At 38.7% G+C, this 16,368-nt stretch overlaps 2 protein-coding genes across 2 annotated transcripts; both read right to left on the bottom strand.

The window, feature by feature from the left end:
• Positions 1-444: 444 nt before the first annotated feature.
• On the bottom strand, positions 445-1,077 carry LOC123683054. Its single transcript, XM_045621950.1, has one exon. It carries the CDS (start codon positions 1,075-1,077, stop codon positions 445-447), a length of 633 nt encoding a protein of 210 aa, XP_045477906.1.
• Positions 1,078-3,661: 2,584 nt separating this feature from the next.
• On the bottom strand, positions 3,662-4,345 carry LOC123683053. The gene has a single exon (XM_045621949.1). It carries the CDS (start codon positions 4,343-4,345, stop codon positions 3,662-3,664), a length of 684 nt encoding a protein of 227 aa, XP_045477905.1.
• Between the last annotated feature and the right edge of the window lie 12,023 nt (positions 4,346-16,368).

The following is a 16,368-nucleotide window of genomic DNA, read 5'->3' as shown; positions in this document are numbered from 1 at the left end:
GATAAAAAATACGTATTCGATTTATTTCAACCCACTAAAAGAGTTTGAAGAAGATAAGTATTTGTCTAGATTCTTAGGGTCGCTGGACGCTTGGGTCGTTGTGGCTCGGTCGCAGGTAGTTTTTCGCCGGTCGGGAACAGATGTGATATTCTTCAATCTTCTTGTTGTCGGTGCAAGTGTGGAACATCTGTGGAAGTCGTAGTTTCTTGTAGAATGGCCTGAACTCTGTTTAATTATTCTCCCTGAAATGCCGAGTTTTATGGGCATTCAGGCTGTTTTCTATTCGCCATTCACAACGCCTTTCTACGGATCCCTAAGGGGTGTGGCTTTGATTATTCCAAGTTTTTACACCGAGTTCTTCTGTTTTTAAGATTTTCGTTCTCGGACGGAATATTTTCGAGGGAATCGATAGATTCCCTACACTGTCACCCACCAGTAACGAAGTTACGAAATCATTGTTAGGTACTTCTTTGGGAAATGTACCTTCCTACCGGATCTGGTTTTCCTCGTTTCCGGGAATATAGCTTGATCATTGGCTTCGTTTTCTACTGGATCTTCTGTGTGATCTTCCTCATGCTCTTCATTTTCGAGATTGTCAAATATGTAGGCTGGTTTTAATCGGTCGATTGTCACCGTCGTTTCCTTGTCATTGATCTTGATGATGAAATGTTTTGGGTCTCTCCTCAAAACTTCGTATGGTCCGTCGTAGGGTTTCTGCAAGCCTAATTTTGGGCCCTCATGTCGGACGAAAACGAACGGTGACGTATCCAATTCCTTGAACACGAAGCTGGGTCGTTCTCCGTGGTGGTTGGCGTTGATAGGTCTAATTCTTCTTATTTGTTGCCTCAGATCCACTACGAAGTCGGCTGTGTCCGCACCGTCATCCGTACTTGTAGATAGAAATTCTCCAGGCAATCTTAATGGCTCTCCGTATACCATTTCTGCGGCGGTTGCTTTCATGTCTTCCCGCCAGGCTGCTCTCATCCCTAGGAGGACACTGGAAAGCGTTTCGGTCCATCTGTCGTTGTTGTGGCATTTGATTGCTGCCTTAAGCTGTCGATGGATTCTTTCTACCATACCGTTGGCTGCTGGGTGGTAGGCGGTGGTTCGGATGTGGTTCGTGCCAGTCAACTAACATAGCTCGTTGAACAGGCTTGACTCGAATTGTCTCCCTTGATCTGTGGTGATCCGGAGTGGAGTGCCGAACCTCGCTATCCAATTCGTGTAGAACTCCTTAGCGATGGTGGATGCTTCCTGGTTCTGCAGGGGAATTGCTTCTGGCCATCTGGTAAATCGGTCGACACAGGTGAGGCAGTATCGGTAGCCTTCGGCGTACGGCATGGTGATAATGTCCATGTGTACATGATCGAATCGACGTACCGGTGGCGTAAATGACCCTGGTGGAGTGATGACGTGACGAGTAACTTTGGATCGCTGACACTCTAAGCAGGTGCGGGACCATTTCCTGCAATCTGCGTTAACTGAAGGCCAAACGAAACGTTGCTTCACCATCTTCGTAGTCGCATTGGTGCCAGGGTGTGCCAGTCTGTGGATCGTGTCGAATGCTACTCTCCGGAATGGCTTCGTCAGGAATGGACGTGCTTGGGGGGTCGACGTATCGCAGTACACCAAGATGGTTGATCCATGCGGCTTCATCTTCCGGATCAGCAAACCTGTATCGCCTTGCAGATATCTCCGTAGCTCGTTGTCGTCCTCTTGTGATCTGGCTAATGCTGCATAGTCCAAGGTGGGAGTAATTTCGTCCACTCTTGAAAGGGCATCGGCGACGACGTTCTGATCTCCTGGGACGTAGCGAATGTCGGTGGAGAACTGGGAGATGTAGTCCAGATGTCTGAACTGTCTGGGCGAGCACTTCTCTGGCTTCTGTTTGAAGGCAAATGTAAGGGGTTTGTGATCCGTGAAGATCGTGAAGTTTCGTGCTTCTACCATGTGCCTGAAATGTTTAATAGCAGGTAGATGGCTAACAGTTCTCGGTCGTAGGCTCCATATCGCGTTTCTGGTGGTGACAGCTTCTTCGAAAAGAATGCCAGTGGTTGCCATTCGCTGTTGACCATTTGCTGAAGGGTCGCTCCGACTGCAATGTCTGATGCGTCGGTCACCAGGGCTAAAGGTGCACCATCCTTGGGGTGCGCCAGCAATGTTGCTGAGGCTAGCATCTTCTTCCCTTCTGCAAATGCTGTAGTGGCTTCTGGGGTCCACTGGATTTTCGCTTTTCCTTTCAACGTTGGAACTAGCAGATCGTTGAGTGGCGCCAATGTCTGTGATGCTCTGGGTATGAAACGACGATAGAAGTTTAACATACCCAAGAATCTTCGAAGGTCTTTGGCGGTTGACGGTTGGCTGTACTCCAGAATGTCTTGGACTCTATCTGGAAGTGGTTTCGTACCTTCAGCAGAGACAAGGTAGCCTAGGAACTTTACTTCTCGTTGTCCGAAGCTACATTTTTCTGGATTGAGAACGATGGAGTATTTTCGGAATCTTTCGAATATGGTGCGAAGATGTTCCATATGCTCCTTTTCGGACGATGAGGCGATCAGCACGTCATCGATGTAGCTGAAGCAGAAGTCTAGTCCTCGTAGCACTTCATCGATGAATCTCTGGAAGGTCTGTGGAGCGTTCCTGAGTCCAAAAGTCATGAATGGGAACTCGAATAACCCAAATGGAGTCGTGATGGCGGTCTTAAGCATGTCTTCTTCGGCTAGGGGAATCTGGTTGTACGCTCGTACTAGATCGAGGGTAGAGAAGATCTTCTTTCCTTGGAGGATGTGAGCATAGTCCTGTATGTGCCTCACAGGATACTGGTCGGTGATAGTCCGGGCGTTCAAAGCTCGGTAATCTCCGCATGGTCTCCATTCTTCTGAACCCTTCTTCGGTGCGAGGTGTAGCGGGTACGACCATGGACTGTTGGACGGACGGGCGATTCCTAGCCGGAGCATTGCTTCGAACTCCTTTTTGGCTGCCTTGAACTTCTCAGGTGCTAAGCGCCGTGGTCTCGATGCAACTGGTGGTCCATTGGTCGTTTTGATGTGATGCCTGGTCTGGTGTGTGATTCGTCCGGGGGCTCCTTCTGGTCGAGTGATTTCTGGGAAAGCCATTAATAGCTGATGGTATCTGGATGATCCGTTGACTGTCTTGACTTCTGGGATGTTGCACTCAGTCACTTCTCCTCGAGTAGTGAGTTGGGTGGTTCCGTCCAAAAGTCTTTGGTTTCTTACGTCCACGAGTAGGTTGTAGCAGCTCAGGAAGTCGACACCGATGATGGGTTTGGATACATCTGCTATGACAAACCTCCAGGTGAAATCTCGGCGTAGTCCTAAGTTCAGCGTGAGGGTAATTGTACCATACGTTGCGATGGGTGTACCATTGGCTGCTGATAGGACGTAGTCAGACTTCTCTCTTCTATCGTTGACTGCACTTCGTGGGAAGACGCACAGATCTGCTCGAGTGTCGATCAGGAACTGCAGCTTGGAGTCCCTATCGGTGATGAACAGGCGGCGCGTCGATGGGCTGGGATCACTGGCCGCCCCTAGTGAAGGCCCCCCTCGTTTCCCGAGGCGTAGTTACAGGGCTGTCTGCATCTAGTGGACCTAGCTCCAAATCTCCAATGATACCAGCACTTGCCGTCGATTGGCTGTCGGCCTCAGCTATGACTTCTTGGACAATGCTGGGATTGGCCTCTGCTCCTGTCTCTCCGGGATCGGTCTGCTTGGGCTGCCAGTTCAGCTCTCAGGGTTGCTATCTCCTGGTTGAGTCCGAGTGTGAGCTGGGCAAACTTGGCACTGAGGATGGCCTCGATGCTGGTTGTCTCTTTCACCAGTTGTACGGGAGGTCGGATTGCTTCCATGATGTGGTCTGCATGGACAGCTAACTCTTGGAGGCTGCTGTCTTGCACAATGGCCAACGACACCTGGACACTTCTGGGTAGACGGTTCATCCAGAGGGATTTCATGAGGCTCTCCGGAACGGCTGGATCAGCAAGGCTCTGTAAATGACGAAGAAACTGTGAGGGCTTACGGTCTCCCATTTCTTCTCGCTCCAGGAGGCGTCGGGTCTTCTCCTCTTGTGTGGCACTTAGACGTCGAATTAGCTGCGTCTTCAATTTGTGGAAGGCCTCGTCGGTAGGTGGATTCAATATAATGTCCTTCACCTCCGTTGCGTACTTAGCTGGTAGGGCACCCACAATATATCCAAACTTACTCCGGTCCTGTGTCACCCCCGCGCTGTGGAAATTTCCTTCAGCCATAGCGAACCATAACTCAGGATCGGTGACGACAAATTCTGGCATCCGGACGGCGACTCTTGATACTTCGGTTTCTTGTGGCATTTTTCTTCGGGATTCGCTTCTTCTTCAAATCACGTCGGGGTCACCAATTTGTGGGCTGTAGTCCTTATACGGTGACTATCAAGTAGTTCACTGCCAAGGAATTTAGGGAAATAAAAGAACGGGATAAAAAATACGTATTCGATTTATTTCAACCCACTAAAAGAGTTTGAAGAAGATGAGTATTTGTCTAAATTCTTAGGGTCGCTGGATGCTTGGGTCGTTGTGGCTCGGTCGCAGGTAGTTTTTCGCCGGTCGGGAACAGATGTGATATTCTTCAATCTTCTTGTTGTCGGTGCAAGTGTGGAACATCTGTGGAAGTCGTAGTTTCTTGTAGAATGGTCTGAACTCTGTTTAATTATTCTCCCTGAAATGCCGAGTTTTATGGGCATTCAGGCTGTTTTCTATTCGCCATTCACAATGCCTTTCTACGGATCCCTTAGGGGTGTGGCTTTGATTATTCCAAGTTTTTACACAGAGTTCTTCTGTTTTTAAGATTTTCGTTCTCGAACGGAATATTTTCGAGGGAATCGATAGATTCCCTACAAACCTAATGGTTGCCCATTGGTCTGATCAATACCAGAAATAGACATATTGATTGAATTAATTTTTAAACCCAATTTTTTCACTAGTTTCTGGCTGATAGCAGAAATTTGAGACCCTGGATCTAACACAGCTCTAACTTGGAGCTTTGTACCGTCAGCAGATTCAATTCTAGCCTGAACAGTACCAAGAAGCACTTGTCCAACACAAATAGACTTTTTATTGATATGATATGAAGTGATAATTTCATTGGGGGTAGCAGATTCAGATTCCGAAACTTTACTTTCAATGTGGAGGCTGTTATTGTTCGGGATGTCAGATAGATTATCTGACTGATTGATTATCTGGATGGAGGCTAGTATGGTGACGAGTTGATTTGCATACTCTACATGAATTTTTGGAAGCACAGTATTTAAAATTGTGAAGTCCAAGACAGTTGAAGCAACGTTTGCAGTTTTTTAAATAATCAAATTTAGCTTGCCTCGACATTTTTATATAAGATGGACATGCAAACAGAGGATGTGTATCATTACATTTTGGGCAATGAAGAATTCTTGAGTTCACTGAACGAGATGGTCCATTGAGGGAATGATCCTGAGAAGAACCAGCAGAACTTGCGAGCAAAACATTTTTTGTTTTATTTTTAAAAGAGTGAAATGAACTTGAACCAGTTGATTTATTTGAATATTCAGAAGAGTTCTGTTCGCAAAACTCCTGAGCTTTGAGTTGTTTCGTGACAAAATCTATCAAAGACTTATATTCAGGAATATCAGACGAGCCCAATTGGCTTTCAAATGCTTTTCTAGTATAATGATCAACGTTACGTAATGCTAGTGAAAACAAAAGAAAATCGGATAAATCTTTTATGTTTAGTGCTTTTATTGCGTTAACTGAAGTTTGATGACAATTCAAGAATTCTTTGAGATGTGTTGCAGAATTATTTGTTGAAGCCTTGAAATTCAATATTTCATTTAGGTACATAGTCGCCAACAATCTTGGATTTTGATAACGTGACTTCAAGCTTTCATATGCCAATTCATAATTTTCATTTGATAACTGCAGTCCTGATATAGGTAACTGCGAGTGACTCATTCCTTAAATAAGATTTTAATAATTGAAATTTTTGTATTGGCGCTAAACTTTTATTTTCATGGACCAGAGAATTGAAAAGTTGAAAGAATTCTGGCCATTCTGAACTTTCACCTGAGAAAGGGCGAATATTTAATTTCGGTAGCAAAAGTGATTCAAAATTTGAAACCTGTGTGTTAGACGCTTGGTTTGACGCTGATTGTTGTTGTTTTAATGAAAGAAATAAAGCCCTAATGTGAGCTACCACCTCAGCAAACGCCAACTCCGACTGAGCCGTTACAACACGTTCAGTTGCTGATAATTCGGAATTAATTTCCATCATTTCCTCCTGTATACATTCAAATTTTGCTTCGCACGCAAGTATTTTCTCCTGGTACGCTTGTTGTTAAAGTAATCTGTAATAGGATACAATTTTCCACTCACTCATAGAGGGCGCTAGACACTATAAAGAATACTGTATTATGGAATGTTCTAGAAATATAAAAGTGTATAAAAAACCGCGTCACTTGAGTAGTTAAAGTTGTTGTTGTTGACTATAATGGGCGAAGAACACGTTTTATGTTGGAGCATTGTTGGAGGCCTGAATAAATATATTTTAAAGTAATTGAAAACTGTTTATGGTAGCAGAGCGTGGTTAATCAAGTATCGCAGTAAGTAAGGAAGTAAAGCAAGTAAAATGGCCAGAGAAAATACTACAGTTATACCGTTCGACAAAAATATCACTTATGAAGATTGGAGAAACAAATTCATGTTCCTGCTTCGTTTCAAGAAGTGCTTGCCTGTTGTCCAATATGAAATACGTCCAGAAGTAATAAAAGAGGCAGATTGGGAGGAACAAGAAAATAAGGTGATGTACTTTCTTTCGTTAGCATTAAATGCTGCCACTATGGCTGACTTAGAAACACCGAAACAAATTTTGGATAAATTGGACTCTATCTATCTAAAGAAAAGCGAATCAAAGCAATTACTAATAGAACGTCAGTTGAACTTGATGAAATTGAATGAAAATGCCTCCAAATCACAAACAGAAAAATTCTTTGAAGACTTCGATAAGAAAATCAATGAACTAAGATTAGCTGGTGGTGATATTTCTAGAAAAAGAAAATTGAGCTTTCTTATAATGGCATTACCAAAGGACTGCCGTCACTTGGTGGATGACTTTGATTCTCTAGCTGAACAAAATCGTACAACTGAATACATAAGAGAGAAAGTAATGAGTTGGAACGAATTATCTGGCATTCAAGAGACTGAGTCTACTACTGAAGATAAGGAATTGAAATCGCAAGCCTTCAACACGAAATTGACAAAAGGAAGAAACTGGTACAAGACGAATGAAAATCCAAAAACTTGCTGGAACTGTGGAAAGGTTGGACACATGAAGCAAAATTGCTATCAAAATGGACGTGGTCATGGTCAGAATAGTCGAGGAAGCTACAATGGTCAAGGATATCGAGGATTTTATCAAACAGGGGGAAGAAACAACTACAATAAAGGTCGTGGTAATTATGGTAGAAGATTTGCTGGCAATTCGGAGGTTCAGAATATGCAGGAAGACGAAGGAAACTTGGAACTTTTTCATTTTAATTGATAGCGGATGTACTAATCATATTACGAAAACTGATGAATATTTTTATAGTTCTGTAGATCTTAAGACAAAAACTGAGGTTAAGCTAGGAAATTCAGATGTCATAAAAGCAACAAAGATAGGGAACATAATGTGTAGATTCAGATCTGGAGATAAAAACATAACTGTTGATATAAAAAATTGTTAGAAGAAGAGACAATTCAGTGATATATATTTTTCTATGGTTGACACTGTTGACAATTGACATAACAACAAGATGGAGGTAGAGTAATGTAATGACGTAGCGTTGTAATAAGTCTTCAGTTTGTTAATAATAAATATCTTAAAATATTACTTTGCTTCCACAAAACATAAACCCTAACAGGTTATGGGCCCAGACATACACGGCAAGTAAAGTAATTAAGGAAGTTGTTCTTCTTCAAAAATTAAATCTTTGTGCTAACACGCGGAGACAAAATGGCTGGTTCTCAATACATGTCTGTTGAGAAACTAATAGGAAGGGACAACTACAGTGAGTGGAAATTTGCTATGAAAGCTCTTCTAGAATTAGATGATCTGTGGGATGTAGTCAGTGGTACAGAAACTGACGAAAAGAAGGACAAAAAGGCTCTGTCCAAAATAATACTTTCTGTCGACAAAATAAATTATTCCCACATCAAATCTGCCACAAAATCGAAGGAAGCTTGGACCAACCTCGAAAAAGCTTTCGAGGACTCGGGACTGACAAGAAGAGTAGGACTCCTGAGATCACTCATCAACACAAAATTGGAAGACTGCAAATCAACAGAAGAATATTGTGATAGAATAATATCAACTGCTCACAAACTGAATGAGATGAATTTCAAAGTGGAAAATGAATGGGTTGGAACTTTACTTTTGGCAGGTCTACCAGAAGAATATCGTCCGATGATAATGGGACTAGAAAGCAGTGGTACACAAATAAGTGGAGATTCCATCAAGGTAAAGCTATTGCAAGATGTAAAAACTCAACAAGATCCAAAGTCAGTGGATAGTAATCTGGCAATGTTCACTAAAGGTAATATAACTAAAAGTAATCCAAAGAAAAACGTTAAATGTTACAATTGTGGAAAGATGGGTCATTTTAAGACAGAGTGCCGTTCAAAGAAAAAGGTGGATAAGAAAACAAGCAAAAATGATTCCACAGCGTATGCAGCATTTCTAACGTCTGAAAACGTCAAAACAGATGTGTGGTATTTGGACTCTTGTGCATCAACACATATCACAGGAAACAGAAAATGGCTAAATGAAGCAACAAACATTAAAGCCAAGGTTAAAACTGCTAATAGTAATGATATGATTATCGAAGAAAAAGGAACTGCTTCAATTCAAGTGCATATAGACGGTAAACAAGAATCAATTGAGGTTAAAGAGGTTATGTATGCCCCCGAAGCTGCAGTAAATCTATTGTCCATACATAAAATTGTGGAAAAGGGACACAGAGTAGTATTCGATAGGAATGGTGCGAAAATCTTCAATCGCAATAACTATCTAATATCAAGAGGTTTTGAGACAAATGGAATTTATCAATTGAACACAGTTCAATCAAACAGAGCATACTTCTGTACACAACCAGAGGAAAATTTGTGGCATCGCAGGTTAGGACATCTCAACCTAAGATCTATGAATTTGCTAACCAAAATGTCAGTTGGAATGGATAAGGACTTCAAGGTGTCAACAACATCATGTTTGTCATGCATTGAAGGAAAACAAAGAAAACAGCCTTTCCAAACAAGTCAAGCACAATCTACAAGGCCACTGGAATTAATACACAGTGATTTATGTGGACCCATGGAGACAATATCCATAGGTGGTAGCAGGTACTTTCTGACTTTCATTGACGATTATACGAGGTATGTACACATTTATTTCTTAGCAGAAAAGAGTCAAGTGATAGAAGCTTTCAAAGAATTCAAAAATTTAGTAGAGAACAAGACTGATAGAAAGATCAAAATTTTAAGAATAGATAATGGTACTGAATATGTCAATAAACAGATGAAACTAATTTTAACATCTTCAGGTATAGTTCACCAAACCACAGTGAGGTACAATCCTCAACAGAATGGGGTCAGTGAAAGGGCCAACAGAACTATTGTAGACAAGGCAAGAACCATGTTATCAGAAGCAAACTTAAATAAGAAGTATTGGGCTGAGGCAGTCAACATTTCAGTTTATTTGATGAATCGTTCCCCAACAAAGGCTATTTCAGGGAAAACACCATATGAAGCATGGTATAACAGGAGGCCAAACCTGGCACACCTTAGAATCTTTGGTTGTCAAGCAATGGCACATGTCCCGGATGAACTACGACAAAAATGGGATGCTAAATCAGAAAGACTCATATTTGTTGGTTATGGTGAAAACAAAAAGGGTTATAGGTTGCTCAACCCAAATACAAATAAGGTAATATACAGTAGAGATGTTGTATTTTTCGAGGATAAAATGGAACAATTAAAATCAGATGAAATAAAGGATGAATCCAACACATTTTTGTGGAAAATAAATCAAGATACAGCAACAATTGAAGAAAATTCAGTCCACGAAGAATCTGAGCAAGATGAACTAGAAACGACAGATGAACAAGGGGGTAGCTCATCAACAGGTGAAGAAGAAATTGTATCAAGTAGAGGGAGAAGAGTAAATAAACCCAAATATTTACAAGATTTTGAAATTTATGCTACTTATGATCACCTTATACTTTCAGATGATCCCCAGACATATGAAAAAGCAATTGTTGATGAAGAGTGGAGAAAATCAATTGAACAAGAATTGAAATCTCTAGAGAAGTTGCAAACATGGTCAACATGCGAATTGCCGGATGGTAAAGTAGCCATTGATACAAAATGGGTATTCAAAACCAAAGAAGATGGAACAAAGAAGGCTCGACTAGTTGCGAAGGGTTTCCAAATTCAAGAAGAGAATCCACATAACATATATGCACCTGTTACGAGGATGTCTACCGTAAGAATGTTATTAGCGAAGTCTTTACAAGAAAATTGGAATTTACGACAACTCGATATTCCAACAGCTTTTTTAAATGGTATGCTCACATCCGAAGTATACATTAAGACACCTAAAGGATTAGACATAGGGAAATCCAAAGTACTCAAACTAAACAGAGCTCTATATGGATTGACGGAGAGTCCAAGATGTTGGAATAATCAATTCGACAAAATTATGAAGGACTTGGACTTTCAAAGATCAAATTTCGATTTTTGCATGTACTGCAAGAAGGATTGCTGGTTAATTGTATTCTTTGATGATCTAATTATAACCGGAAAAGATGTAGAAATTGAGAAGACAGTAAAATCTTTGAAGAGTTTATTGAATGCTAAGGATATGGGACAAGTTAAAAGATTTCTTGGAATGGAAATAACTAAAACAGCTGAAGAACTCAAGATAATACAAAGAAATTACATTGAAAAACTTTTAAGCCATTTTAATATGATGGAATGCAAAGGTGTATCCACACCAATGGTTACAGGATTCTATATAGATCCTTCAAGTGCTCCTGATACAGAATCGACAAATTTTCCCTACAGAAAGTTAGTCGGATCTTTGATGTATTTAGCCTGTACATCAAGACCTGACATTATGTAGTCAGTATCATATCTTAGTAGATATTTGGATAAGCCCAACAAAGAGTTGGTTACGGCTGGGAAAAGAATATTGAGATATTTGAAATCTACAGCAGACAAAGGACTTGTATACAAAAAGGGACCAGAAAAACTGGAAGCCTATTCGGATGCAGATTGGGCAGGTGATCGAAGTGATAGAAAGAGCACTAGTGGATCACTAATACTGTATGGGGGAAATCCAATCAGCTGGTTCTCCAAGAAGCAGACTTGCGTTGCACTTTCAACAGCAGGAGCTGAATACGTTGCAGCCGCAGCCAGTGCTCAAGAATTGGTCAACCTGAAGGGTGTTCTCTCCGAGTTCAGTGAAGTGAAGTGTGCGACATTGAAAATGGACAATCTGAGTGCGGTTTCAATGGCGCAAACTTACGAAAATTCAAAACGGGCTAAACACATAGACATTAAAGAACATTTCATTAAGGACTTGACTAATAAAGGGATAATCAAAATAGAATATGTGAACACAAATGATAACTTTGCAGATATTCTGACAAAACCCCTATGTAAAGAAAAATTTGTAAACATATGCAAATTGTTAAATATCATAGAATACTAGGTACGATTGTAAAACTTTTGTTGAGAAAAGTGTTTAAATCGAGGGGGAGTGTTAGAGGAAGAGACAATTCAGTGATATATATTTTTCTATGGTTGACACTGTTGACAATTGACATAACAACAAGATGGAGGTAGAGTAATGTAATGACGTAGCGTTGTAATAAGTCTTCAGTTTGTTAATAATAAATATCTTAAAATATTACTTTGCTTCCACAAAACATAAACCCTAACAAAAATGTTTATTATGTTCCTGAAATCGGAAGAAATTTACTAAGTGTTAGTTCCATTATGTCGACAAACAAGACAGTAATCTTTAACGGTAAATATGCGGAGATTTATAATGAAAAAAATGAGTTCCTTTTCCATTCGAAACAAAATAAGAAATTATTCTCTATAACGTGTGAAGTTTTAAAAGGTGCTGATGCTATTTCTGCAAGTCATATTGCTAGGAATATGTCAACCAAGGAAAGATTCCATCGTATCTTGGATCATGTTAACTTTAAAGATCTGAATATAATGTGTCGTGATAAGTATTTAGATGATTTGCCAGACCATTTAGATAATAATTTTATAAGCTGTAAAATTTGCCTAGAAAGTAAGATGTCAAACAAGGAATATGCTTCTGAACGTAGAAGAGCTAGATACTGCGGTGAAATAGTGCATTCTGATGTGAAGTATTTGGATGTAGATGGGTTTAATGGAGAAAAGTATTTCGTTACTTTTATTGAAGATTACTCGAGAATTGCAAGAGCCTATCCAATTAAGAACAAGTCTGAAGTATACGATAAATTTGTTGAATATTTCAATATTCTTAAAAACTATGCTGAAGGTCCTTTATGTGAATTTAGATGCGATAACGGAAAAGAATTTTTGAATAAAGAGTTTTATAATTTGGCTAAAAATGAAGGTTTTCGAATTTTTCCTTGCATTGCATATAACCATTAGTTGAATGGAGTTGCAGAGAGATATAACAGGACAATAATGGACAGAGTAAGATGTCTCAGAAAAGAATCTAAATTAGACCGCAAATATTGGCCAGAATTTGTCTTGGCCGCATGTTTTGTAGGTAATAGGTTGAGAAATAGTTCTACTTTCGAATCGAAAACCCCTTTTGAAATCTTTTTCGGTAGAAAACCAAGTGCAAAAAATTTGAAAATTTATGGTAGTCGTGTCTATGTGAGAATTCCTGACGAAAAAAGAAAAACATCTGACGACAAAGCAGTTGAAGGAATTTTGATTGGGTATACTGATTTAGGTTACAGAGTCTTAATAAACGGTAAAATTGAATTAGCTAGAAATGTTCAAGTTGTAGAGCCCGGTACTGATTTTATTCAAATAAGTGATGATGAGGAAAATGATGATAATGAAATCGAAAAAGACAATAATGAAGGAAGTACAATTGATCGACCTGTCAGGAAAAGAAGACTTCCGAATAAATAGGATGATTTTATTATTTCTGTAAATTTAGCAGATTTAGATGCTCCTAAATCTTTCGATGACGCTATAAATTCTGTTGATTCACAAAATTGGAAGGATGCAATGATAAAAGAGTTTAGTGCATTAAATGATTCAAAAACGTGGGAATTAATACCTAAGCCGGTTGATAAGAAAATTCTTTCGGTAAAATGGGTTTATAAAAAAAAATCTGAAGACAATTTCAAAGCACGGCTTGTAGTTAGAGGCTACGAACAAAAAGACCAAATTGATGAAATTTATGCCCCTGTTGCAAAAATGTCTACCTTACGGTTACTTTTGAGCTTGTCTGTTAAAAGAGGATTTAATGTGCATCATATGGATGTAGAAACTGCATTTTTGAACAGTGATGTAAAATCTGAAGTTTATGTTAGTCAACCCGACGGTTTTATTAAAAATGAAAATATGGTCTATCATCTAAAAAAATCTTTATATGGTCTACGTGAGTCGCCAAGGAACTGGTACGACCATTTCAATAATTTTATTACGAAACTGGGATTTACTAGAAGTAATCATGACTTATGTTTGTACTGTAATGTGAAATCAGAAATCTATTGCATACTTTTTGTTGACGATTTACTTATCTGTGGTCCAGATAAAGAACTCATTGAGAGCATTAAAAGTGAATTCAAAAGTCAATTTAAAATGAAAGATCTAGGAAATGTTAAAAGGTATTTAGGCATCGAAATTGACTTTAATAAATCTACAAGAGAAATGAAACTTTCTCAAGAAGAATACATTGAAACTTTAGCTGAAAAATTCGGAATTGTACACTCAAGAATTAAGCATACACCTATGGAAACAGGATTAAAATTGTTTGAAGGAAAAATTAACGAAAGTTTAAATTATAGAAAATTAATAGGCGCATTATCTTATATTGCTCAAGCAACCAGACCTGATATAATGTACGCAATAAACTATCTAAGTAGATTTCAAAATTGTTGTAGTGATACTCATTACAAACATGCTATACGCATTCTAATATACTTATACCATTCCAAGCATTTGAGTTTGCACTTTACTGGTGATTCTGATATTATGATTTGTGGTTATTCAGATTCTGACTGGGCAGGTGATCCAACTGATTCAAAGTCAACAACTGGATCAATAATTAAAGTTTTTGGAAATCCAATATTTTGGAAGACTGTAAAGCAAAAGTCAGTTTCACGTTCATCTACCCAAGCAGAATATATTGCCTTAGTTAGTTGATCTTGGTTTGTCAAAGGATTTGTTGAATGAAATTAAGATTTATGTTGATAATATTAGTTGTATTATGTTAGCCAAAAATGGTAATTTTTCAAAACGGTCCAAACATATAAATGTAGCTTTACATTTTGTACATGATACTGTTAATAATAAGCTAATTGATGTTGTTAAAATTGATGGAAATGTAAATTTGGCAGATACATTTACAAAATCCCTTTGCCGTGATAAATTTGAAAATTATCGCTATAAAATGAATGTTTATTAATTTTGTTAATTAAGAATGTAAAATTGTAAGGGGGGGTGTTAAAGTAATCTGTAATAGGATACAATTTTCCACTCACTCATAGAGGGCGCTAGACACTATAAAGAATACTGTATTATGGAATGTTCTAGAAATATAAAAGTGTATAAAAAACCGCGTCACTTGAGTAGTTAAAGTTGTTGTTGTTGAATATAATGGGTGAAGAACACGTTTTATGTTGGAGCATTGTTGGAGGTCTGAATAAATATATTTTAAAGTAATTGGAAACTGTTTACTTGTAATTCAAAAATATTTGAAAAATCGTAACCTTCAATTTTTTTCCATATTCCGGTTACAATAATAATAATAATAATATTTATTGCCATAAAAAAAAATTGTAATTACATGGCTCGTCAATAAGAACGTAAATACAAGTATATAACAAACAAATCTAAAATCTATACAAGATAACTAACACTTTAAAATTTAAAAGGATTTTACAATTATATTACATTACCCAGTCAAAAAATTCATTAACATAATAGATAGTTTTCTCCAACAAGAGGTTCTTAACTTTTCGAGTGAAACTTCCATGAGGTAAGTTCTTCAGATTGTCCGGAATGTTATTGTAAAATCTTAAACACCAGAAATTAACTGCGACTTGCGTTGTTTTCAGTCGATGATATTCTACCACCAAATCATTCCTCTTTCGTGTGTTGTATGGGTGACAATCGCCATTTCTCAAGAATTTTTCCCTATTGCCATGGACGTATTTCAGACACTCCAATATATATACAGACGTTACGGTAAGTATTCTTTCTCTCTTAAAATATTCTCGACAACTTGTTATCTTAGATATGCCACATAAAATTCTAAGAGCTTCCTTCTGTTTCAGAAGAATTCTACTCAGTCCAGGACTATGTCCCCATAATATAATGCCGTAAGTCGCAATTGAATGAAAATTGGCATAGTAAGTTGTCTTGCAGATGCTTCCTATGCTGATCTCCTTCATACGTCTAACAGTAAACAGAGCTGTTGATAATTTACCGGTCAAAGTTGTTATGTGGCCATTCCAGCTTAGGTTATCCTGAAAAGTTATCCCCAACAGATTCAAAGATCCCGCTTCGTTGTCACCCAATACAAACTTCAGCTTTTGTGTCTTTGCCATGTTCACTCTCAGTCCATTGACGTCAAACCAGTTCTCCGCCGATCGCAAAGACGCTTCCGACTGCTCCCTCAAGACATCACGGTTTGGTGCGAAATTTAAAATAGAAAATACATTGGCTCTTTTATCGACCAATTTATTCAATGAGGCATTACCTGTATCAGTTTTAGGTGGCATTGTTGTAAATAAACGAACGAAGAAAGAGAATCAAAAGTGAATTGATTAAATTGAAACAGATGTGAACTCTGAGAAAGATTACTTTCCAGCTATGGTGAATGTTGCCAGATTGTAATATATGGATACTTATAAAAAACTGTTTTGATGGCCGCAAAAAAAAGAAATTTGAAATGAAGTTACTGAAAATTTAGATTGAGATATTGAAATTGGACGCAATTCGGCTCGCTAGGACTAAATTATGTTGGGGATTTACAAAGAAAATTTTAGTGGACTGTATTTAGAGTTAAATCTTATCCCAACACAGTACGAAAACGAAAAGGACAAGTGAAACCAAAGTAA

This window comes from Harmonia axyridis, chromosome 6 (assembly GCF_914767665.1).
Source record: "Harmonia axyridis chromosome 6, icHarAxyr1.1, whole genome shotgun sequence".
Taxonomy (NCBI): Eukaryota; Metazoa; Arthropoda; class Insecta; order Coleoptera; family Coccinellidae; genus Harmonia; species Harmonia axyridis.
This window is presented reverse-complemented; position numbering and strand designations above follow the sequence as displayed.

What these genes read in the sequence shown, in the direction of transcription:
- LOC123683054 (XM_045621950.1), bottom strand. Translation starts at nt 1,077, where the DNA reads ATGGTAGAAAGAATCCATCGACAGCTTAAGGCAGCAATCAAATGCCAC.
- LOC123683053 (XM_045621949.1), bottom strand. Translation starts at nt 4,345, where the DNA reads ATGCCACAAGAAACCGAAGTATCAAGAGTCGCCGTCCGGATGCCAGAA.